Source organism: Alternaria arbusti (assembly GCF_024043155.1).
Source record: "Alternaria arbusti strain BMP 1465 chromosome Unknown scaffold_4, whole genome shotgun sequence".
Taxonomy (NCBI): Eukaryota; Fungi; Ascomycota; class Dothideomycetes; order Pleosporales; family Pleosporaceae; genus Alternaria; species Alternaria arbusti.
Window position 1 is genome coordinate 1016282 of NW_026249944.1, and position 22373 is coordinate 1038654.

Consider the following 22373-nt stretch of genomic DNA (forward strand, 5'->3'; position numbering starts at 1 on the left):
CGAACATAAGCATCACATTGCACGAAACGAGGCGAATACCATGGGGTGTAAATGTGCCTTCCGTTCATCTATCATTTATCCTCACATCTCCAGCATGCCCATGTTCTTCAACACGGAGAGTGGAGAGAAAAGAGAGAGTAGATAGGAGAAAATCCGCTCGATACATTGAGCCAGCACACGTCAACCCCCTGTGTTTTATACCAAAAGACCCAAATGTTCTACCCATACACCATATCGTTAGCCCACCAGTATGTCCGTCTCACGACGGCCGGCTGGCAGGCAGTGCCGGCAGGGGGTATCATCGTCCCATCGTATATCCCTTCCTCCTTCTCATCTCACAGCGGTAGTGAGCGCACAATGAACGAACGCACAAAAGCGCAACAAATCCACAAAAGCAGCAAATTGGTATATATTCTTTTTGCGCCGTAATTCGGGGAATCATTCAGCAAAAGCAAAGCAAAAGGGAGGAAACGCCCGTAAACAAGCAAAAAGACAAACGCAATACAGAAAACGCAAACAGCAACAACAACAACCAGCCAGGCTAGGCTTTTGACGTGGGATATTTCGCCGTAGAGTAGGAGGGGGTATAATTCTTTTGTCGTCGCACACGTACAAGAGACAATGAACGCGTAGCGGGGTATTCGTCGTTAAAGGCCGGTTACAGTAGTGGTATCAAATAAATGGTTCGAGATTGGTGTATCACTTAACGAGGAGGCCCAATAGGGGCCGGGTATCCAGATGCAGAATGAGAAGTACTGGGGCGCCCGCTGTCCACGGAGCCCCGCGGGTCGTACCTAGGGGTCACGTCCCCAGGCGCCGCCGAAGAGGAACCAAAAGGAAACTTGGACTCGAAACGAGGTGCTGGCATGGGCCAGCCGTTGTTGTGGTGCTCGTCGTCCGCAAGGTTGATGCCGCTGTCGTTCCACGGGTTGCGGTAGCTACCGGTGGATTCCAGACTGGCGAGGGATGCCTTGGAAGCATTGCTCGAAGCGTGCTTGAAAAGGGATCCAGGTGAGTTGGTGTTTTTGCGTCCGTTGAAAATGGACGTGAAGGACGACATGCTGCCTGGCTTGCGGAGGCGGTCGAGCATACCACGAGGCTCATCATCACCAAAGTGAGAGCGTGTAGGTGAGTCGGTACTGTCGACAGCTGGCTCTGCGCGCTGAAGCAGCTTGGACTCGAAGAATGGCAGAGAGTCTTCGAAAGAGTCCGACTTGGGACGTGGAAGAGCTCCACGAACAGTGTTAGTGTCAAGGCCATGCATGACTAGGTGGTTAAGTAAGAAATCGATGGCATCCTTGAGTCCGCCAGCATTGTTTCTGGTGAAGACAATGTGGAATGCTTCAATCGTCTCTTCTTTGCCGTCGACAGTTTCGGTCTGCGCTTGCTGAAGCTGGGCATCGACCTCGTGCTGAGTCTTGAGCTTGTCAAGTATTTCAGCCTTGAACTCGGCTGAGCGGATGTGCTCGCTGAGTTCCGTGGTAGATGGGAAGGCGAGATCATGGGATTCTGGAACCATACCCAAGAACTCGTCAACTGCAAAAGGTACCTGATACTCAGGTCCAGACACTGTAACAATGTCGCTGGCTTCCTCAGTGCTAGGGAATGTAATCTTGCAGTTGAACTTCTTCTCCAACTCATCGATCTTGTCTAGACGAGCAATAAGCTCCCGATGGTACAGACGGTTGATGTTGATGGTCTCAGAGACAAATTCGGCGTCGGCCTTCTCAACCATGTCCATGATCTCTTGCTTGACCAAGTCGAGGTTCTGAGCATTACGCGCAGGGGTGCGACAGATGACGTTGTCGACCTTGATGTCATCTTCCTCCTTACCAAAGCCGCCACGGTCCATGGCGTTGGAGAACTTGACGAAGACAGAATACTTCTTCATGATGCGCTGAATGTGCTGACCACCGATGCCGATAATGCGCTTGTGGTACTGATCAGGGACATGGAAGGAAATGGAAGCAGGCATCTCCTGTTCGACAAGGTCTAGACCGTTCTTTGTAGCCTCGTACTGGGCACCACGGACTACGATGTAGAAGTTGTACTCGTTGAAGCCATCGAAGACGATTTGCACACTGCTGTGGCTCATGATCTTGTTGATCTTGCCGTTCTTCTTACCACTGACGAACTCTTTGTGCTCATTGGCAAGCTCAATTTTGACGCTCATGTTGTACTGCGACTTCTTCACGAATGGGATGTTGCTGATGACCATTAGTGCGGCTCTGACAGCATCGTCGGATCCATAGATGTGGAAGTTGAGCTTTTCGAAGCTGACTTCGGCGCCAGAGTTGATGCAGATATCAGAGAGCATGGCGCGAACGTCGGCGGGTGTGGGTGGGCGCTGTGTGGGGTCGGGGTGGGTAATGAACCACGAGGCACTGTAGAATTGGCCGGCCTAAGGCTTGTTAGTATAGATCCAAGATGAAGAACATGTCGAACTTACAAGCTGCATCAGTTCGCGCACAGTTCGCTCGACATGCAAGACGTCAGTGCCCTGAACACGCACAACACCACGCTGAACGCCAAGAGGGGGCAATAGGATGTACGAGCCGTTGTTCTCGATGATCTTGCGCACCTTGTCCAGACGCTCGAGCAAGATGGCATCGAGCTTGGTATCAGTGACCATGACAGGCTTCACAAAGACCTTGGTGGACATGACTAGATCGTGCAGACGCTGCTTGGCGCGCAGTATATTCTCCGAGTTCTCACCCGTAATGTATACTAGGTCATCAGGCCTTCGCTGAGCACCGGGCGGCGTGTATCCGAACAGGCGAGGGAAGGGCGGGGGGAAGTAGATGGCGGTGCCCGTGGCAGACTCGATCATCTTGATGTTCTTGCGCCCGCGTCCGCATATCAGGGTGTGCATGGTGAGCTCGAGCTTCATGGTATCGACGGTTCGCTTGAGCTGTGACGGCATCGAATTAGCATGGTGCGCTAGCGGGCATCTGTGGGGCTCTGAGAACTCACGATCTGGTCGATCATAATCAGCACACGCGTCTTCGCGTGCTCCATGGTCTCGAGGTCGCCGTAGATGGCACAGCGCAGGCGCGGGTCCATGCCCGTGTCGATGTTGCCATGGAAGCTGGCCGTCTCGATGTCGGGCTGCTTGGGCATGAGCAGGAAGATGTCGGCCTTGGTGGCCTTGGAGATGAGGTCGAGCTGGTTGAGCACGGCGCCTCTGACGTTCTGTGTGGGCGGGTCGATGATGAGCTGCGAGTCAATATCGACAAAAGACGATCGCTGTGCCAAGACGTCAGCATGTGGGCTAGAGGCGGAGTGCGCAGCATCAGCAGCCTACCAGAGAGATGGGCGTCGAGTTGAGGATGCGGCAGCGCATCGAGTTGACGATCTCGAGCTCGCCCGACAGGCACACGTTGGTGACGAGCGCCCGCAGCGGGCCCCGCTGCAGGCCGGGCAGCGGCTTGGACTCGGCCGACGTCACGTTGGCCGAGACGCGTCCGTCGGTCTGCTCGCTCACTTCTCTGCACAGGTTCCGCAGGTTGTCAACGTTCTGGGCGTGAACGGGCAGCTTGTGCGTGGGCGTCTGGTCTGCCGTGCCTTCCGGATGGGTCCAGCGCGCCTTTGCCCCCGGGCTCGCCCACATGATGTCGTCCGGGTCGGGCCCGGCGAGGTTGGAGGAAAAGGGCACGTTGAAGGAGACGTTGACCTGGGTGCCGGGCGCGATGACGGGCGGGGCGGACGTGGCCGTCGAGGGACGCTTGATCGGGGCGGAGACGGGCATTTCGTGGTTGGACCGCGAGAAGGAGAAGGCCGTCGACGGGGCCATTTTCTCCCAGCCGTGGCGGGCCTGTGCCGGGAAGTTGGATAGTTTGTGCATGGTGGGTGAGGAGACGCCCTAGGTGTTGGCGGGCGGGAGGTGGTGGGAGGAGAGAAGGTGGACGAGGAACCTGGGAAGACCGGAGAGGGAAGCAGCTGTCGAGCGAGGCGGTGCGCGCCGCTGATTGGCCGAGGGGCGCCTTAGTGGGTCATACAAAAAGAAGCCATTCACCCCGTCGCACTCACCACACGCCCGCGAGATTGGTCCCTCGAATCTGCACCCGCGCTGCTTTTTGCTTCTGGTCGTGTGTCGTGCGCTGTCGCCTCAGGCAATGTGTGCTGCGCTGTATGCTGCGAGTGTGCTGCGTCGTGTGGTGGTCGCAAGCGCCCACGGGCCTATCGCTAAACGAGCATAGCTGACGCTTCGACAAGGCTGGCTCAAGCATTACACCATCATGCCATGTCCGAGTAAGAATAGAGATCTAGAATACACCTCCCCGTCGTCGCTCATCGCCCTCTACGCAACCCTCCCCACACGCATCAAACAGGCTCGGTTGCGGGAGAAACAGTCCGTGTGACGAAATCGCCCAAAAACTACCTCGAGAGCTTGCCTCTGCACATCTCTTGGTATCAGAGCCCAGAGCGTGGTTACGTCTCCCCTGCAGTGCGATGACGGCTGCCCGCTCGCCAGGCTCAATCAGGCAAATCTCACCCTCTAGTCGGCACCGCAGCCGAGAAGCGTCCTGCGCGGATGCGGCACTGAGACACTGCTGCATCGAGTCACTGAACTGCATATTTTTTGTCGCGTCTGATACTATCGAATTGCATGAAGTGAATACACTGGGTCAACAGTGCCTAGTCAATGCTACAGACTATTACAACTCTCTACAAGACTAACACTCTCTTCGTCTCAAACACTAACCAAACTATCCTACAGCTACACTTCCACCATGCTAATAGCGCATGTACGTGCGACGCGGCTCGCCCACAAACGGCTCCGAAGCGACCTCCATAGGTCCTTCTTCAACATATCGCCTGCTCTGAGGTGCGCCAACATAGCGACGCTCATCAAAAGGCTCCTGCATCACACTGACCTCACGGAATCGAGGCTGTGAGGCGCGAACAGCCGACGGCTGGATGCTCTCGTGTCGGACGTAGCCTTCCGGCACTTCTCGACGAATAACTTCTGGCCGCATACTGTACGATCGCGCTGAAGCATACTCTCGTGGCGGACCCATCTCCTCGTACTGTGGCGCAGCGCGGTATTCCACCTCTACAGGACGGCGAGAGGGTTCTCTCTGCCTGTACGGGCTCTCAATCATTTCAGGCTCCGAGGCCTCAACATAACGTCGAGGAGGCGGGGGCATTCTCTGAACAGCTTCTTCTTCGTACATTTCTGGTCGTGCCGGTGCACGCATCGTGGGCTCCCGCGTTACAGCCCGCTCGTAGTATGGCTCAACTTCCACTCGCCTGCTAGGTGGTGCCATCGACTCTCGCGCATCCATTGGTGCCGCATAGTACTTTTGTCCATACTGATCCACCACAATTCTGCGTGGCGGCGGAGCCATGAGCGGCTGAGAGGGCATGTATTCATGTATAGGTGATCGCGAACGTTCGCGTACGTATCTGGGTGCGGCTGATGGGCGGGCTGAGGCTTCGCGGAAAACGGGCGCCTCGGCGCGTTCGACAAATGCATGCGATGCTGCGCGAATCTGTCGAGGCTCTGGCGCTGCGTATATCTCGTTGACGCCACCTGGCGAGTAGGGGCGTCGAGCATATTGCAGACTTGCGACCCGCCTGAGGTCCTGTTCGTCGCGCAACGATTTCCGCTGCGGCGTGCGTATGACGGTCGGGGACAAGGGCTCATCGTACTCGCGGTAAGATCGTGCCATAGGTTCCGGGTCGCGGTAGTAGACCGGCTGTGTTCTGGGGCTGCCTTGCGCAGAAACAAGCTCTACCTCATCAGGATGAGGCTGTAGCGCACGACGCTTACTAGGTTGAGAGTCGGGGTAAGCCGCGAAAGGAGGTGGTGACTGAGGCTCTTCCTTGATGTACGGTTCTGGCGAGTTGACAACGCGTTTGTTGGCCTGCTGCTGACGCTTCTTCTCGTCGCGCTCGCGTTTCTCTTCCCGTCTCCGCTTGCGAGGGTTGTGAACTGGTGCTGCGGGACCGGTCGGACTTTGACGGCGTGATCTGCGAAACGTTAGCATGATTACAAGAAGGAAAATAGATGGAAGACAGGAAATTGGAATAGAGATATGCAAGGACAGCTATGACTGATCTCAAGGCAGCAGAGATGGTGACCCATAATACAGCGACGCTCGCTACCAGACTCAGGGTCATGCCACAACCTGGATGGACGAACCTGTCGCGAAGCAGGTCGCTGACTCAATGTGCGAGAAGAGAACAGAAGTGAGAAGAGAAATCTTGTAGTATCATACCCGTTCGTGCCGCCATGGCGGTTGCGCTGCCGACCCCTCAAGGGTTCGCTTGGACCAATCTCGGCTGGAGGTGGAGAGTAGTCTTCCTCCTCCTCGCCTTCCTCGTGCAGCTGTGCAGGCTCAGGCTCATAGATTTCTATGTCATCGGCCGGCTCATAAGCCTCTTCGTCGAGGTCGATCACAGTGGGCTCGGCTGGGCGAGAGTGGACATTCACTTGCTGAGCTGTGGGCTGCGCCTGTGATGTCAGTGGAGCTGCATCAGCATGCGTGTGGTCAGCGCGATCAACATCCTCTGAGGACCAACTGTTCGCCTTGCTAGAGTAGTACGAGTTTTCGTCAAATGACTCAACGTCGTCGCTGTTGTTAGTCGCAGACGGTAAGCCAGATACAGGTGGGACCAGTTGGTGGGCCTTGATCAAACACTGCTCGACGTCGATGAGAGCTTCTCGCTCGTCTGCATCGTTGCCACGGCCCTTTTTATCGAACTGGTCCTTCAGTGCGCGTTCTATCTGCTGCCGCTTGAGCTGCTGTTCCGCCTTGACCAGGTGTTCGGATTTTGTGAGCAAGATGGGATCGATGCTCGAAGAGGACGACTTGGCCGAGTAGGGTCGTTGTGTAGGGGGTATAGGAGACGTGGGAGGGCGTGCTGAAGATGCTGGACGCGGAGGAAATAGTTGCGATGAAGATCCGTTGGGTGTGCCGTTGGTGGTGGGTCTGCTAGAGGCAGTCTGCGGAAGACGCGGTGCAACCTGTTCAATTACTTTGGGTGGAAGATGAATACGCGGGTGTTGGCTAGCAAGCACTTGGTCGCGTATCTGCAAAATCTTCTGGAGGAACTCGGCCTCGCGAAGCACCTCTGCAGACACTGCGCTGGCACTGTTCAGATGCGACGGCACTGCGGCTGTCGACATGGAAGCGATTGGCGCTGCCATCACAACAGACGCGAACTGACTTTAGTACTGAACACCAACAAGCGAGCGCAAGACTGGCGATTATACAAATACAGGCGAAACCCGCAGCTGTGCGGGGTGAGAAGATGATGAAGGGGAATGAGTGTATGGAGAGCAACACGCCAGCGAGTGGGCAATGAATGTCGGAGCCACGGCGCGTTTTGGTTTTCAGCAGGTGCACGCGCCAGCGCCAGCACTAGGCCCGAAGGGGATGGTGACTTCTCCATGTACCCATCACGCCTTCTACAACCGTGAATGCAGCAATCGCATCTAGTCAAGAGAAACATTGAAGATTGGCTTTCTTTTGGTCTGTGATACTGCGACAACGTATGACGCCAACACTATATCCTGTGCGTCATAACTCGAAACTTACACTAAGCAGACAACCTTTGGAATCTTCCAGCGCCACTTACCTAGACAACCCATATCCCACCTTTTCGATATCCGAGATCAATCATCATTTCGAGTGTTTGTTATCAAAAGAACCAAGATCATGCCGTTCAACACAGCAGCACCGCCAGAGACCATGGAGTACCGGTCGCAACCTCAACATGACTCAACAGCAAACAGCAACGCCCGGGTCGACGAGAACGAGAAGCCAGTCTTCTTTTTCGACATTGACAACTGCCTCTACTCCAAGAGTCTTGATATCCACCGGATGATGGCTGAGCTGATCGATCAGTTCTTCCAGAATCACCTCAGCTTGTCCCAAGAAGACGCCAATGAACTCCACTACCGCTATTACCGCGAATATGGTCTCGCGATTGAAGGGCTCGTTCGACACCATAAAGTCAATGCACTAGAGTACAACAGCAAAGTAGATGACGCGTTACCACTGGAAGATGTCATCAAGCCCAACCCCGAACTGCGCAAGCTGATCGAGGACATCGACACAAGCAAGTGCCGCTTATGGCTCTTCACCAATGCGTACATCACCCATGGTAAGCGCGTCGTCAAGCTTCTGCAGATTGATGATCTGTTCGAGGGCATCACTTTCTGCGACTATGGCTCGGACAAGTTCTACTGCAAACCGCATGTAGAGATGTACGACAAGGCGATGGCAGAGGCGGGTATCAAGTCGAACGAGAAGTGCTACTTCGTCGGTGAGTGCTCAGAACATCTCATATTATTGCACTTTACTGATACATTGATACAGATGACTCTTACATCAACTGCAAGGCAGCAGAGGGACGGGGATGGAAGACGGCGCATCTGCTTGACGAGAAAGATCCCGCACCTGCTCAGCCAGCAAGCAAGTACCAGATCAGGAGCCTACAGGAGCTACGGAAGATCTTCCCAGAGGTGTTCAAAAGTTCGTGAGAAGATGCATGGATCCATATGATGGGGATAAGCGATAGACTGTAGTCCGCACGGGCACACCATGCGTACTTGCAGAACTCTACGACCATGATGATTACGACTAGACGATAGACTAGATTCGAAGAAAGATAGAAGGTCAGTAAACCTAGACGAACTGTTTGGTTTGATGAGAATAAGGCCTTGCGGTTACCATGGCTCGGTATCTTATCGTTCGCCGAGGACCAGTGCGCGTCTCCAGTGCTCTTGCGTACCATAGCACCACATCTAGGCAGCAACAACCCTCCAACTCTTCCTCCATAAAAGAAAACCCGATATCCTCTACAGAAATAATCAATGAAGACACCAAAGCAATACCAGACCATGTCATCAACCACCCCAACGTCCTCCACCCCACCCGCCCCGCAATCCTCCGCATTACCCCCAACCCACCCCTTCAACACAACCACCACCAACGCAACCACGCTCGCCGACCCCACTACCCAACTCCCACTCGTCACCGACGCCGTAACCCCAACGCGAAAACCTCTCCTCCGCCTCGAACTCCGCGACCTCTCCTCAAATGGCACCCGCGCCTTCCTACGCCTCACACACGCGTCGCACGCGCTCGAACACGCCGTCGCGACAGTCCTCACACACCTCTACAGCGGGCTCCCCAAAACATGCATACCAGGCACGCGTTCCGTAACCCTTGTCCTCCGCGAAATGGACGGAGTCGCATACACAACCGGTCTCGATCTCGACGACGACCACAAGGAAATCTACCTAAACACGTCTTACATCTCGCACGTGCCTGAATCGCGGCAGAAAGAAGAGATACTGGGTGTACTTGTGCATGAAATGGTGCATTGCTGGCAGCATAGCGGGTTTGGGAGTGCGCCGACGGGGTTGACAGAAGGTGTCGCGGATTGGGTGAGGTTGAAGGCGGGGTTTGCGCCGCCGCATTGGAAGAGGCATGGGGATTGTAAGTGGGATGCTGGGTATGAGCGGACGGGGTATTTTCTGGAGTGGCTGGAGAAGGAGCATGGGGAGGATGTTGTTAGGAGGTTGAATGAGGGGATGAGGGAGAAGAAGTATGATGGGGAGGCGTTGTGGAAGGGGTGTTGTGGGAAGGGGGTTGAGGAGTTGTGGGAGGAGTATAAGAAGAGTTTGGAGGGGTGTGAGTAGGGAGGGTTGGGGAGTCGTAAGAGTTGGTAGGGATGTGGTTTAGGCGTGGAGTACTTTACACATGCAGGTTTGGAGGATAGAAAGACGCGCGCTACATCATGGACGGATTTACATACCACCAATACATCATCGCTACAACATCTACCGAACAGCCTCGACCTCCCATCTACCTCCGCTTTCTGGCAGGAGCAGCGTTTCTAGCAGGAGCAGGCTTCCTAGCTGGAGCAGCATTCCTTGCACCTGTAGGCCTGGACGCGGCCGCTGGTTTCGGAGCACTCTTCGCAGCGTTCCTCTTCGCCTCCCACTCTCCATGCTGTATATCAAGTTTTCTCCTGAACGGGTCGTCCTCCTCCTTCGCTGCTTTTGCAGCTTTCTCTTTCCTTTGCCGCTCAATTTTAGTCCTCTCTTGTTCTGCTTTCTGATGAGCTGCCTCGAAGTGGTCGTCTTCCTTCTTCTTGCGCTTCTCATCCTTTTCCTTCTTATCTTTCTGTTTCTTTGCGGCTAGACCTTTCGCTTGGTCTGCCAGATGTTGAGCTCTGGAGAACTCAACATCCTCTTTTTTCTTGCGTTTCTCTTCTTCTTCCTTTTGCTTATGCTGTTTCTTTAAAGCTTCGGCCTTCTTGTCCTCCTCAGCTTTAAGCTTCCTCTTCTCTTCCTTCTGGATTGCTGCTAGTCTATCCTTCTCTGCCTTTTCAGCTTTGTCTTTCTCTTTCTTCTGGGCTTGAAGCTGCTCTTTTTCTGCTTTAAGCTTCGCCTGCTCTACTTTCCGACGCTCTGCTTCGACGCGGGCGTCCTCCTTCTTCTTGCGTTTCTCTTCCTCTTCCTTTGCCTTCCGCTGTTTCTTGGCGGCTTCATCCTGCTCTTTCTTTTCGTATTTGACTAGACTTTGCTCTGGCTTCGGCTGATCATGGCCTTTCTTGCCAAATAAGACCAGACTTTGCTCTTGTTTCGGCTGATCATGCTCTCTCTTTCCAAACTTGACCAAACTCCGCTCTTGTTTCGGCTGCTCAGTCATCAATCGGGCTTCTATTCTCTTCTGACGTTTCTCTTCCTTTTCTTGGTCTCTTCGTGCGGCGGCTCCTTGTTTGGCGGTGGCCAGTGTTATGAGCGTCTGTTCTTTTGCAGGTTTATTAGAGGCTGTGCGCAGTTCCTTCGCTGCAGCTTGCGTGATGAGCTTCTGTTCCTTCGCTTCGGCTTGCATTATCAGCTTCTGTCCCTTTGCGGCTTCTTTGGCTGCTGTCTTCAGCCTCCGTTGCTCCGCCTTTTCGGGCGCTTTGGTATCCGTGGCCTCATGTTTCGCACTCGATCTGAACAAGCTAACTTGTCGATGTTCAGAGCTCTGTGTATGGCTTTCATGCGAATGGAATATACTCGCGCTAGATTTGTGATCCAACTTCTGCTCCTTCTCATGTGGCTTGTTGTCGATTGCGAGTTGCTTAGCTTCAGGCTTCTTGTCCTTGGCCGCTTCTTTGGCTGCGAGCTTCAGTCTTTGCTTCTCTGCTTCGGCGGCTTTCTTGGCATCAGAGGACTCAGGCCTTATGAGAGACTTCAGTTTCAACCTCTCCTCCTTGTCTTGGGCCTTCTTCTCAGATGCGACTCGTTTAGCTTCGAGCTTCTTCCGGGCCTCTTCCGCTTTCTGAGCATCTTTCTCAGCTTTCGCAGTACTTGGCTCCCCAGACTTATCGGCATGCTTGATGGTAAATGGAACAACTTCCTTACCAACCTTCTCACCCCCCTTCTTTTCGCTCTTCTCATCAGCTTTCTCAGCCTTGTGCACTATTTTCAGTTTCGAAGCTGCCTCCTTCGCTTCGGTTTCCTGCTTTGCATCCGCCTCCTTCTTATTGGCTGCTTTGGAGTCTGCGTCTGTACTGTCTGACTTCGCTCCACCGTTCTTACTCTCCTTAAGTTCAGCGACCTCATGTTCAGCATCCTTGCGTTCAGAACCCTTGTTCTCAGAATCCTTGTGTTCAGTATCATTATGATCAGCGTCCTCATGTTCAGCGTCCTTATGTTCAGCGTCCTTATGTTCAGCGTCCTTATGTTCAGCGTCCTTCTCTTTCTTAGCCTTTCGCTCGGTCCTCTTCTTTGCGATGATATCTTTCTTCGAGGGCCCTTTTTCGGTCTTGGCGTTCGTAACATGTTCGTTGTTAATCGTTCGGTTGGTAATCGTCTGATTGGTGATTGTCTGGTTGTTGACCGTCTTGTTGGTAATCGTGTGGTTGGCAATCTTCCGATTAGTCTCTGCGCTGTCTTCTGCGCTCTGCTTTCCTTTGGCTGGACCATCTACGCTCTTCTGATCTTTAGTCGTATTGTCATGCTTGGTACCCGAGGCAGCGGCTTCTTTCTGGGCGTTAGCTTCCTTCTTCGCGGCTTTCTTGTCTTGCAGCGCTTTCTTCCTGTCCTCCCGCGCTTTCTTTATCTCAGCCTCCGTACCCGCAGGTTGTCTAGCAGCATCTTTCTGCGCGTCGTCTGTGTGCTCCCTAATCGGTTCACCTGCGCTCTCTTCTTGAGAATTGGCGTCATTCCCCGCAGCCTTATTTAACCTCTTTGCCTCTTTCCTGTCCTTTCTTCCCTGCAAGACCAACTCTCGATTCATCACAGGTTTCTGCTTGGCACCGTTCGCATTCGCGCCGTTTCCGTTGTTGATGCCTTTGCCTTGAGCGTTGGGGCTATGAGGGTTCTGTGCAGCCTCCAAATTTGCCTCCTGCGCTTCTCGCCCCGCCTGTGCGTGTTGCCTTGGTCCTGGTGCGCCGTGCATACCCAGGTGTAGTTCATCACCACGTCCATGACTGGCGTGATCCATGTGATTCTCGCCTTGGTGACTATGACTTCTAGGATCGCCGCGCTGCATATATGGGTGTCTTTCTTGACGTAGTCCGTTACCATGTCCTTCTTCGGCGTGATCCGGATGATTTCCGCCTGGGTGACCATGACCTCTAGAATCGCCAAGTGGTGTATCTGGGTATCTTCCCTGTTGATGACCATGGTTACTGTCCCAATGGCGACCGTCTTGTCGACCCTGTTGTCCTTGTCTCGCATGATCTTGATGATTTCCACCCGGATGGTCATGACCTCTAGAATCGCCATGTCGCGTATCTGGGTATCTTCCTTGTTGGTGGCCATGGTTACCGTCCCAATGGCCACCGTCTTGTCGACCCTGTTGTCCAGGTTGTCTTGCGTGATCTTGATGATTTCCGCTTGCGTGATTAGGACCTCTAGGGTCGTCATGCTGCGTATCTGGGTGTCTACCTTGTTGGTGGCCATGATTTTCGTCCGAATGACTGCCATGTTGTTGATCATGATGTCCTTGGGTCTCATCATGCCCTCCAACTGCCCTGTTTCCATCGGCTTGCGGTCTCGCCATAGCATTACCAGCCTCCGTCCGTCGCTCGTCCTCCTCTTCCTGCATACGCTGCCTCTCCTCTTGTTTATGAGTCTTCTTTTCCTGATCAGCTCCCTTCTTGTGCGCTCGCTCTTCGTCTTCACTCTCCTTTCTCAATCTGTTCTCCTCAGCTTCAGTGGCTCGTCGAGCCTTCTTATCTTCTAGTTCGGCCTGGCGTCTCTGGACCTCAATCTCCCGCTCGGCACGCTTTGCTTCTTGCTCCATGGCATGTTCTTCCATACGATGGGTAGCTCCAGCAGCCGTTTCCTCCATCGTGCTGCGCTTCTCAGCTAAATGCATCTGCCTCTGGGCTTCTCGCTCCGCCTTTCTGGCCTCTTGTGTCGCGGAGCGTTCTTCAATGCGTTGGGATGCTTCCTCTGCTCTGAGCTCGGCTTGCTCCTGTGCTCGTTGAGTCTTTTCGGCCGCATCGAGTTCTCTTTGAGTCTTACGGGCTTCTCTGTCGATTTCCTGTTGCTGTTGTCGCTGAACGGCATCCTCGGCTTTACATTCCCGCGTTTCCTCTGCCCGTGTCCTTTTCATCTCTATATCATTCGCCCGCTTAGCCTTCTGGGCTTCACGGTCCATCTCGCGCTGTTCTTTCCGTCGTTCATCATCCTCGGCCTTTCGTTCGCGTTTGGCCTCCTGATCTTCCACTCGACGAGTCTCACGTTCCTCTCGATCAGCCTCTTTCTGTTCGTCCTTTCGCTCTTTCTCTTCCGCTTTCTTTTCATCCTTTCGCTCCTTCTCTTGAGCTTTTTTCTCGTCCTTTACTGCTTTCTCCTCCACCTTCTTCGCATCTTTCTCTTGCTTTGCATACTGGCGAGCTTCATCTGCTGCTTGCTTCCGAGCAGCTTTATCTGCAACTTCTTGGGCTTTTTGTTGTTCTCGCAACTGTTGCTGTTGGCACTGTGCCTGTTGTTGTGCCTGATACTCTTCATCTTCTTGAGATCTTTGTTGTTCTTGCCACTGTTGCTGCTGCTGGAAGGCCCGCTGCTGTGCCTCGGCCTTTTCGGCTTCCTGATCAGCCCAGTCCGCATCTTCCCTGGCGGCGAGTTCATCATCCGCATGCTTCTGCTGCGCTCGTTGCATCTGAAGTGCTTGTTGACGCTGTGCATATTCGAACTTTCGCTGGGCAGTCTCGCTGGCCGCCGCTTCTGCAGCTTCTTGCTGTGCTGCGAGCTCATCTTCTTCCTCTTCCTCTTCCTGCGCTTGCTGCTGCGCTACTTGTCTTTGTTGCATGGCAACTTGCATATTCTCTTGGCGTTTCCTGTCGATTTCTTGTCTTTGGGCTTGGATCTGTTGTCGCTGCGCTTGATAATGCGCTGCTTCGGCCGCGGCTTCGGCCGCCTCCTGTTCTTGCGCCATTCGCTCGTCTGAAGCCTTCTTTGCCAGTGTAGCTCTGATTTGCTCTTGGCGTTGTCGTTCCATTCCCTGGTCCTGAGAAGGCATCTGCATTTGACGTCCTGCTGACTCGTATGACCGTCTTTGAACAATCGGTCCACGCGCTAGATCGTCATAGTCGTCGGTGCCTTCCTCCTCCCCTTCTGTTTCTTCCATATATTCTTCATATTCGTCTTCCGCTTCCTCCTCTTGCATCGAATGCTGGTAGGGCTGCTGCCATGACGGCAGGCTTGTTCGGGAGGTTTGCGCAGTTTGCGGAGGAGACGGAGCAACGTCTTGGAAGTGCTGGTGTTGAACAGAGATATCTTGGCGCCGATCTGCTTGTCGCAATTCAGAAGGCGTATATGGATACACTGGAGCTCTTAGACTAGAGGTTTGGCGTTGCTGCGCAGGCATTGTCCGGGGATCGTGGTCATTCGGTCCTGGCCTCAGTGCTTCTGGAACCACGGAAGACTTTTGAGGGTAGCTAACAGGCGGTATCTGAACATTGCCAGCTGACTTATCGTATGGCAACCCGCCGTCTTCATGTTCGCTGTCGCTCTCAGATGTCTCATCGTCTGAAGCCCGTTCATAGTCACTGCCGTCAACGTCGCTGTCTTCCAAGTGCTCATCTTCGTCGTCCCCTGTACCTTCAACCTTGCTATCAAACTCCTCTTCCACGTCACTATCGTCTTCTACTTTGTCTCTAGTATCTTCATCGCTGACTTCGCTATGATACGACTCATCGGTGTCATAGTCATCAGTGGGAAGTCTTTGATTGCGTCGATCAATAGCGACATGAACAGCGATGGCTGGTTGTGCGACCGCCATGATATATGATGTTGTTGGTATGCAACTCGATTGGTTGAACTGGGAAGTATGTAAAATCAGGCCTGCCTGTATGATGTGATAAGTGGGTGTCTATTTGGGGTAAATATTGTCAGAAGAATGGCCTTAGAACATTGGCTACGTCTGGGATTTTATATCTGACTCAGAAAATATCCCTGAGAAAGATTGTGAAGCATTCGTTGAACGTGCAGTATTGATGTTTGTGCAGTATTGACGTCGAACTCGGACGTGTGAAGAGGCCCAGGTCATGACTAGATCAGTACCTCGCAGCCTGCGTTCGTCATACCCTCGTGTGTAGTCTTGAAGTCTGAGAACGGCGACTGACAATTTCTTCTTCATTCGCTTCAAGGGCACTTCAACATCCACATCACTATTGAATTTCTCTCCAGGTAACGAGCATAATGGCTATATGATCAGGCATTCATGTATGAGGCGTCGCACATGCTTGTTGTGATATAGCAGTTCTTCAACGGCAAAGGAGTGAAATCTAGCCTATCAGTGAAGCGTGTATTAGAAACACACTGCCCATAAATTTAGCTCTCTAGAGGTTTGCAGTTATAACCAGAGTCAACCACTGCGCTTAAGCAAATCGACTGGGATTAAACCACGTAGCCAGGAACTGCACAGAAGTTCTACCAAATTCAGAATCCCATCTTTATCACCAAATCAACTTCGCAGAGGCCACCTAATTACCATACAACAAGCGACCGCCCGCGACTTCATCACACCTCGCCGCGACCAACCATGTGCATCGGCGTCAACAGCGAAGTCTGCCCCGACTGCGGCAAATGCGGCAAAGCCCACGACCCCTATCTCCAAGGCGGTACAAAATGGATCCGATGTCCAGCCTTCATTAAATCAATGACAGGAAAGGAACCCTCAGGGCCCAAATGCGAATCCATCATGCGCGATCAGATTGGAAAGAAAGGGGACTGTGCAGCCTGCGTATCACGAAAGACATATGAGCAGAGGAAGGCAGAAGGGAAAATGACGCCAAACGAACAGAGACTGGAAAGAATAAGGCTGGCGAAGGAGAGATTTGACAAGGATGTGAAGACCAAGAGGAAGGAGCTGTGGGGAGATCAATAGGGCGGATTTGATGATTGAGATACTGGTGCTACTTGAATTGCGGAGGGGCTACATGTATATTGTGATGTTGCGATATGATACAGCAGTTATTCAAGCATAGAAGTGTGAATTCCAGCGTACCTGTAAGATATAAATCGCTCTCGAGTCCTCTAAATATCTACTTCCTCATATATACAGAATTACCAATCAAGAAAGCACCACACTGAAATACTACGAATAAACACATCGATTTGACATCGACCACGTGAACATACACCTCACTTCTGGCTCGCCAAATACCCCATCTTTATCCCAAATCGGCGTCACCGAGATCACTTATCCATTAAACCCACAAACCAGCAGATCTACCCACTACAGTCCAAACATGTGTACAGGCGTCCGCTTCAAAAAATGCCCCAAGTGTAACAGAAATGGTGGAAGGTTCTCACCCTATATCAAAATTGGCCAACAAACAACGCGATGTGCAGATTCCAGGGTACCAACACCAGCAGGAAGCAAGTACCCCACCAAATGTCATACAGTTCATTGGACGGAAGACCCCAATCCGGCGTCAGGTCGCTGTGCGGACTGTAAAAGCAAGGCAATCCAAAATCCCATGACAGAGGCGGACTTTGTGCTGGCGAAGCAGGCAGAGGAGGCTGAACAGGCAACAAAGAAGTCGAAGGAAGAGGCGAGGGCGAGGAACAAGGGGAAGGCAGCGGCGTACAAGGCTACTGCTCCTGCTAAGAAGGCTGCTGCTCCTGCTAAGAAGGCTGCTGCTCCTGCTAAGAAGACTCCTCGGTTCATCCCATCGCAGGAAGCTCTAGATAGAGCTAGGGCGACTGCTGGGAAGACTCCGAAAAAGATGAGGGGAGCTGTGGAGAAGGCTCCGAAGAAGACTACTAAAGCCGCTATCAAGGCTGATCAGGCGATGTTGATGAGCGCGTTTAATTGTCATCAGAAACAGGCTGCTGAGGCTAGTGCTAAGGGCGGGAATGCTGGATAAGAGCCTCGTGATCGGTAGATGCGGAGTTTTACATGGGAATAAGTCGGATCACTTCGTACTTGTATTGACACATGGTTGAGAATCAGGGTTAGCAACAAATACGAAATATTAGTAACACTCTCTATACGACTTGATGAACAACGATTGCAAACCCAGCTACCCATCTACCCGTCTACCCATCAACTTCCCACGCGCCTGAAACAAAAGTGTCCCCTGCAACCTTCACTCTCAATCACCTTACCCTGTTTAGCAGCAGGGGCCCTCTATTTAACCCCCATAGCTGTGGCGGTGAACAACAATTACGAGGGCCGCACACTGAACTCGAAGGCGCAACCCAAGTAGACCCCGTCTGCACCGACCACGGATCTACCTCCACACCCGCAATCCGCTCGAACCGTCTCCTCTCCTCTATATACACCTCGTTCTTCCAACTTGTCTCCCAAGCCTTGCGCAAATATGCTCTCGTTTCCTTGATGAATTGCTCTCGGGTCTGACGCCTTGGGAATTTTCTCTTATCCCCATCCACATTCGCATTTTCCAGGATGATGCGTCCAGCCGACGCGAGTAGGTAGTATGACTCCTGGCACGGAAAACAGCAGGGTCGGTATGTGAAGGTTGGAAACCAGTGAACTTCAAGTTCTCTGCCGGGTTTGTGGAATTCGCCTTGCACAATGTATTGGAGGACGTGGAACACATCTGCGTAGATGGTAGATAGCTCCTCAAATAGCTCCTCCGAACTTCTTAGACGGGCATTTTCGGAAGAAGAGAGATGATTGAGCTGAGTGAGTAGGCAGCGGGCGATGGTGATGTGGAAGTGATAGGAGTATTCTTTTACTTCGTCCAAAACGGCGCGAATGTATGAAGGAAGACGATTTGCATCGAAACGCGTATTGCGATTGGATAGACGGTCGATTACGCTGATACCTTTTGTGCAGGCGGCTACGCAAGCCAAGTCATTCTTGGCATGCTCAGCGTCATCGGCGCGTTCTCTGTGTATCGAAAGCTCAGTGAGGAGAACATGAGCATCGGGCCAGTGTGGTTGTTTGACGATCTGCATCGTGTCTTGTAGGAGATCCTCATGGGTGCAGCCTTCAATCGTGAGACGGCGGCAGCCACGGATGCCATCTCGTATGGGTTGTAATAGCTGTTCTTGTGTACGCCGTGAAGGAACCTCGCAATTTCCTTCTTCATCAGTGTTCGGACCTGCGTTCAGTGTGACGCGTAACTCCACCCCCCAATCTGGTACTTTCCCGTGGCCATGGTACATCCTTTCAGTCTCCAATCTCTTGCAGAACTCGCTCAGGTCCGACAACAGCATCACTATCCTGGTTGTCAAGGAGCGAGAGGAGCGAGAGGATCCAAGAAACCGGCCGAGCTGAAAGACGAGGTCCATCTCACAATGCGGGAAGACCTTTGGCTCTTCTTCGCTCAAACTGAGGTGCGGCTCAGGTATGCAGCCACCAGTGTGGCTGATGGAAAAGATGTGGATCGGTTGGCTGGGCCCGTGGAACCAGTCTTGTATATTGGCATTCTGAACCTCGACGCGCACGAAAGTGTTGCTGTTTGACAGGAAGGGCTTTGCTTCATCGTAGATCTGCTTGTTTGCAAGGAGTATATTAATGCCAAGACGTCCCCGCTTCACTATGGGTGCCCCCGCATGCAGGTTTGAGTATTCGTGGATAGTATAGGGAGCTGTTCGACAGCTATCGAAGCCTAGCGCAAATTCGTAGACATTGTCTCGTAGCTCGCGTGGTAGATCAAGAAGGCGGAAAGGCTGTTCAGTGAGGTGAGTGTTCATGATGTTTGGCAGGAATTCTGGTGTAGGAAGGTAGGAGCGTTCAAGGCGCTGAAGTTTGCTTATACACAGCTGACAGTAGCGGCTCGCTTCCACTGCATTCGTCTAGCGCATCGGATGATAAAGTCAGACCCTATTGAACCGAGACAGTCATTGCTCTTAGCTTAGACTGCTGCCTGGGCTTCGGCAATCGCCAACAATGACAAGGCGTAAAAGGCGTAAAAGTCGTAAAGTATTATAGTATTGACAAGGGCGTTACGCAAACTCGTGGCATTCGCCTCTCGGACGGAATCCAGATAATACGCCAATAGGATAACCGCACTGAAGCGCTACAATACATGCCTAAGCAAGCAAGTTTATAACCGTCCCATCCTGATACCCCTCAACGCCAGAACGTCCGCTCGCCGGCATGACCATCAGTGTGCGTCGCAAAGTCCAGATCCATCGTTGGCTAAACCAACGGCTTGTGTCAATTGTTGACAATTCTTACTCAACGCCCTCGACTTTCCTCAGAAACTCCCTGACACGGCCAACCTCCACACCCTCGCCTTCTTCGCTGTCCAGAGCCGCCACCAGGCCTTCGAGACACTCTTCAATCCTGTTCTCTTCTACCTTTGTGCATAGACTGACGACCTTGCGATACATCATCTCCAGTTGCCCATCCTTTTCTTTCAGCATCTTGCTCCGTTTGAGTAGTGCACCGTTCGCATTCGTGTATGTGTGTAGTCGTTGTTGGAGGACGGAGGCGGCGGGGAGTTGCTGGACTGCATAGGCCTGATATTGCGGCTGATGCGATACCTGTTTGAGCGTTGCGGGATCCAGTGGAATGGTTGTCGACAGATAGGGGGCTCCATCTGATGCGCGGCAATCCAGATGGTCGCCTGCTTGCCGGAGCTCGTAAGGCAAGTCGTCTTCCTTGATGAGCATGCCTGCACCTTCCGCATCGGCGTATCCTATCCTCTTCTTCTCGTGCAAATCGATGTCCCCTGCATTGACAGAAAGCATATGCCGTTGTGGCTCAAGCCAACGCTTCAGATTCGATATCCGCTTAGCGCGATCTTGTCGTAAACGTAAACGAGCACGTAGTGACTCCAGCCTTTGTTGCTCCTGCTTCTGTTGAGTAGATAGTTGAGTGATCAGTTCATTCGTTTGATCTATCGTATCTTGTTTCAGACGCGCTTCTTGCGTGAACTGCATTGAAGCAGACTGGAGGATACCATTCATCACTGTAATCATATTAGCGGGATTCTCGTAATAGATACGAATGCAAACTTACAGGGTTGTATCTCTCGGCTGGTCTCTTCGACCTTACTCAAGGGCGCCTTGCCCTTGCTGGGGCTGTTTGCGGCGATTATGACTTCGCCGTCGCCGAGATCGCTGCCAACACCAAAGTCGATCGGTCTCGTGCCTTTGTGATTGGGTATGGTCGGGTCCGCCTGAACTTCCATGAGCTGAGAGATAATGTTGCGATTGCCTATCCTTGCTGCTAGGTTGAGTGCTGTATTGCCGGCTTTGTCGCGTGCGTTGACCATCTCTTGCATAAACCTCATCAATCCTATCGGTTTCGGGTAGTTGCTGGTGTCGTGGAAAGAAGGCACCTGGTTGGCGCCAATGTTGCTGCGTACGAGATACTCAAGAAGTGCCTCGAGGTAGTACTTGCTGGAGGCCGCACGCCCTTTTATGGCACAGGTCACCGCGATGTGATGCAAGATCGTCCGTCCTTGGGAGTCGCGGAGTTCGATAAGTGGCGCCAAGATCTCGAGTGTTTCCGGGAAGCAGCTGTGGTCCAGGCTGTTGTTGACGGAGACTGCACTCATGAGTGGTGTTTGACCTGAGGCATTTCCTCTGAACATGTTGGCTCCTTTGGAAACTAACAGCCTCATCAACGACACTCGGGCCAGTGTCGCGGCCCAATGTAGAGCTGTATTTGAGGTGTTGTCAATTGGCATGTCCAGATCTGCGCCAGAGAGGTGAAGTATGGCTGGATGGTTCGTGAAGTCTGTCCTAGTCTGATCCGCGAATAGATCCGTAAGCATGGCTTGCTTCTCTTCGTTGTGCTTGGTGTCGGGGTGCGGTAGAGGTGGCAGGGCCGAGGGAACCTCGCCATCGGGAAGTGCAATGCGCTGTCCTGTCTGATGTTGGTAGAAGCTCTCGCTTGGTTCTGTCGGCGAGCCAAGATCGCGCATAGACATGTCTGCGCCGTTGGGTTGTGAGTAGGATTCGTCTTGGGATGTTCGCATGCGCTTCCTTGGTGGCTCTTGCGGGTCTTCAAGGCCTGTGCCATAGGCTGAGTCGGTGTGTCCGTTCTGCCCGCTGAAACTACGCTCCGATGCTACACTCTGCTGGCTGCTGGTGCGGAACGATTCCTGGCTGGCGAGAGGTCCCTGTGACGGCCGTGCCATGCTTCTCCGGCCTTGCGAGGAGGATGCGGGTCGCGGTGCGGGTGAATTCAGTCGCGCGACCTTGTTCATGGCGGCAAGTGCGCTGGTGGCTGTCGAGGAGATGTTGCTGAAAAAGGTACCGCCGACACTCTGGCTAGTAGTGCGGCCGTCCATGCTCTGGGTGTAGAAGCGCTTCCTGTTTGCTGCCATGGCCTGCTCTTTGGTGGGCGTCTCGATGCCCTGGCCCTGTCCCTGGTTGCCATCGACGCTGACATCGTAGTCCAGCAGCGGGCGCAAGACGTCCTCGACACCGTACTGGCGACAAAACTCTCTTCCGCGGCGGTAGCAGATCCATGTGCCCTGGTACTTGCCGTAGCCGCCCTGGACCTTTTCGTGTTCGCCGTTCAGTATCTCCTTCTCGAGGACCTTGGTGCGCTTTCCTTTGTCAACACCAGCCACCTTGAGGATCTGGGTGGCATTGAGCCAGCCGTCAGAGCGTCGGCGCATAACAGCGACCCGATTGACTTCCATTTCGTAGACAGAGACGCCCGAGTAAACAGCCTAGATTGTCAGCGACTTGGTGCGACTGCGCAAATGCGGTGGTGGTGGTGCATACGGTGTATATCTGGGGCTTCTCCATGGCGTGCTGCTGGTAGCCGTTCATGTCGGAAAAGGACCGGTTGAAGCCAGCGGGCGCGGCCATGAGTCCCTGGCTGTGTGGAGAGTTGGCGTACATGGCCGACTGGGGCGGCGAACCTGCGGGAAAGGATAGCGACGTGCGCGCGACTTGCATTATGTCAGCGCAGTGCTGGCGGGCGTGGTGATGGTGACTGTACGGGTCAAACGATCATGGG

At 53.2% G+C, this 22373-nt stretch overlaps 7 protein-coding genes across 7 annotated transcripts; 3 read left to right on the forward strand and 4 right to left on the reverse strand.

The window, feature by feature from the left end:
- Positions 1-703: 703 nt before the first annotated feature.
- J4E86_003984 (uncharacterized protein) lies at positions 704-3844 on the reverse strand (the record flags this gene model as incomplete). The annotated part of the gene is made up of 4 exons (XM_051444532.1): positions 704-2401; positions 2450-2911; positions 2974-3246; positions 3305-3844. 4 exons carry the CDS (start codon positions 3842-3844, stop codon positions 704-706), a joined length of 2973 nt encoding a protein of 990 aa, XP_051304157.1.
- An 892-nt stretch (positions 3845-4736) lies between these two features.
- Positions 4737-7135, reverse strand: J4E86_003985 (uncharacterized protein; the record flags this gene model as incomplete). The annotated part of the gene is made up of 2 exons (XM_051444533.1): positions 4737-5976; positions 6225-7135. 2 exons carry the CDS (start codon positions 7133-7135, stop codon positions 4737-4739), a joined length of 2151 nt encoding a protein of 716 aa, XP_051304158.1.
- Positions 7136-7667: 532 nt separating this feature from the next.
- J4E86_003986 (uncharacterized protein) lies at positions 7668-8494 on the forward strand (the record flags this gene model as incomplete). The annotated part of the gene is made up of 2 exons (XM_051444534.1): positions 7668-8277; positions 8331-8494. 2 exons carry the CDS (start codon positions 7668-7670, stop codon positions 8492-8494), a joined length of 774 nt encoding a protein of 257 aa, XP_051304159.1.
- A 360-nt stretch (positions 8495-8854) lies between these two features.
- J4E86_003987 (uncharacterized protein) lies at positions 8855-9658 on the forward strand (the record flags this gene model as incomplete). The annotated part of the gene is made up of 1 exon (XM_051444535.1): positions 8855-9658. One exon carries the CDS (start codon positions 8855-8857, stop codon positions 9656-9658), a length of 804 nt encoding a protein of 267 aa, XP_051304160.1.
- A 166-nt stretch (positions 9659-9824) lies between these two features.
- Positions 9825-15251, reverse strand: J4E86_003988 (uncharacterized protein; the record flags this gene model as incomplete). Its single annotated transcript, XM_051444536.1, has 3 exons — positions 9825-12380; positions 12419-12993; positions 13031-15251. 3 exons carry the CDS (start codon positions 15249-15251, stop codon positions 9825-9827), a joined length of 5352 nt encoding a protein of 1783 aa, XP_051304161.1.
- A 1702-nt stretch (positions 15252-16953) lies between these two features.
- Positions 16954-17343, forward strand: J4E86_003989 (uncharacterized protein; the record flags this gene model as incomplete). The annotated part of the gene is made up of 2 exons (XM_051444537.1): positions 16954-17270; positions 17319-17343. The coding sequence occupies 2 exons, from the start codon at positions 16954-16956 to the stop codon at positions 17341-17343; spliced, it is 342 nt and encodes a 113-aa protein (XP_051304162.1).
- A 2281-nt stretch (positions 17344-19624) lies between these two features.
- On the reverse strand, positions 19625-22255 carry J4E86_003990 (uncharacterized protein; the record flags this gene model as incomplete). The annotated part of the gene is made up of 3 exons (XM_051444538.1): positions 19625-20364; positions 20415-22080; positions 22136-22255. The coding sequence occupies 3 exons, from the start codon at positions 22253-22255 to the stop codon at positions 19625-19627; spliced, it is 2526 nt and encodes an 841-aa protein (XP_051304163.1).
- Between the last annotated feature and the right edge of the window lie 118 nt (positions 22256-22373).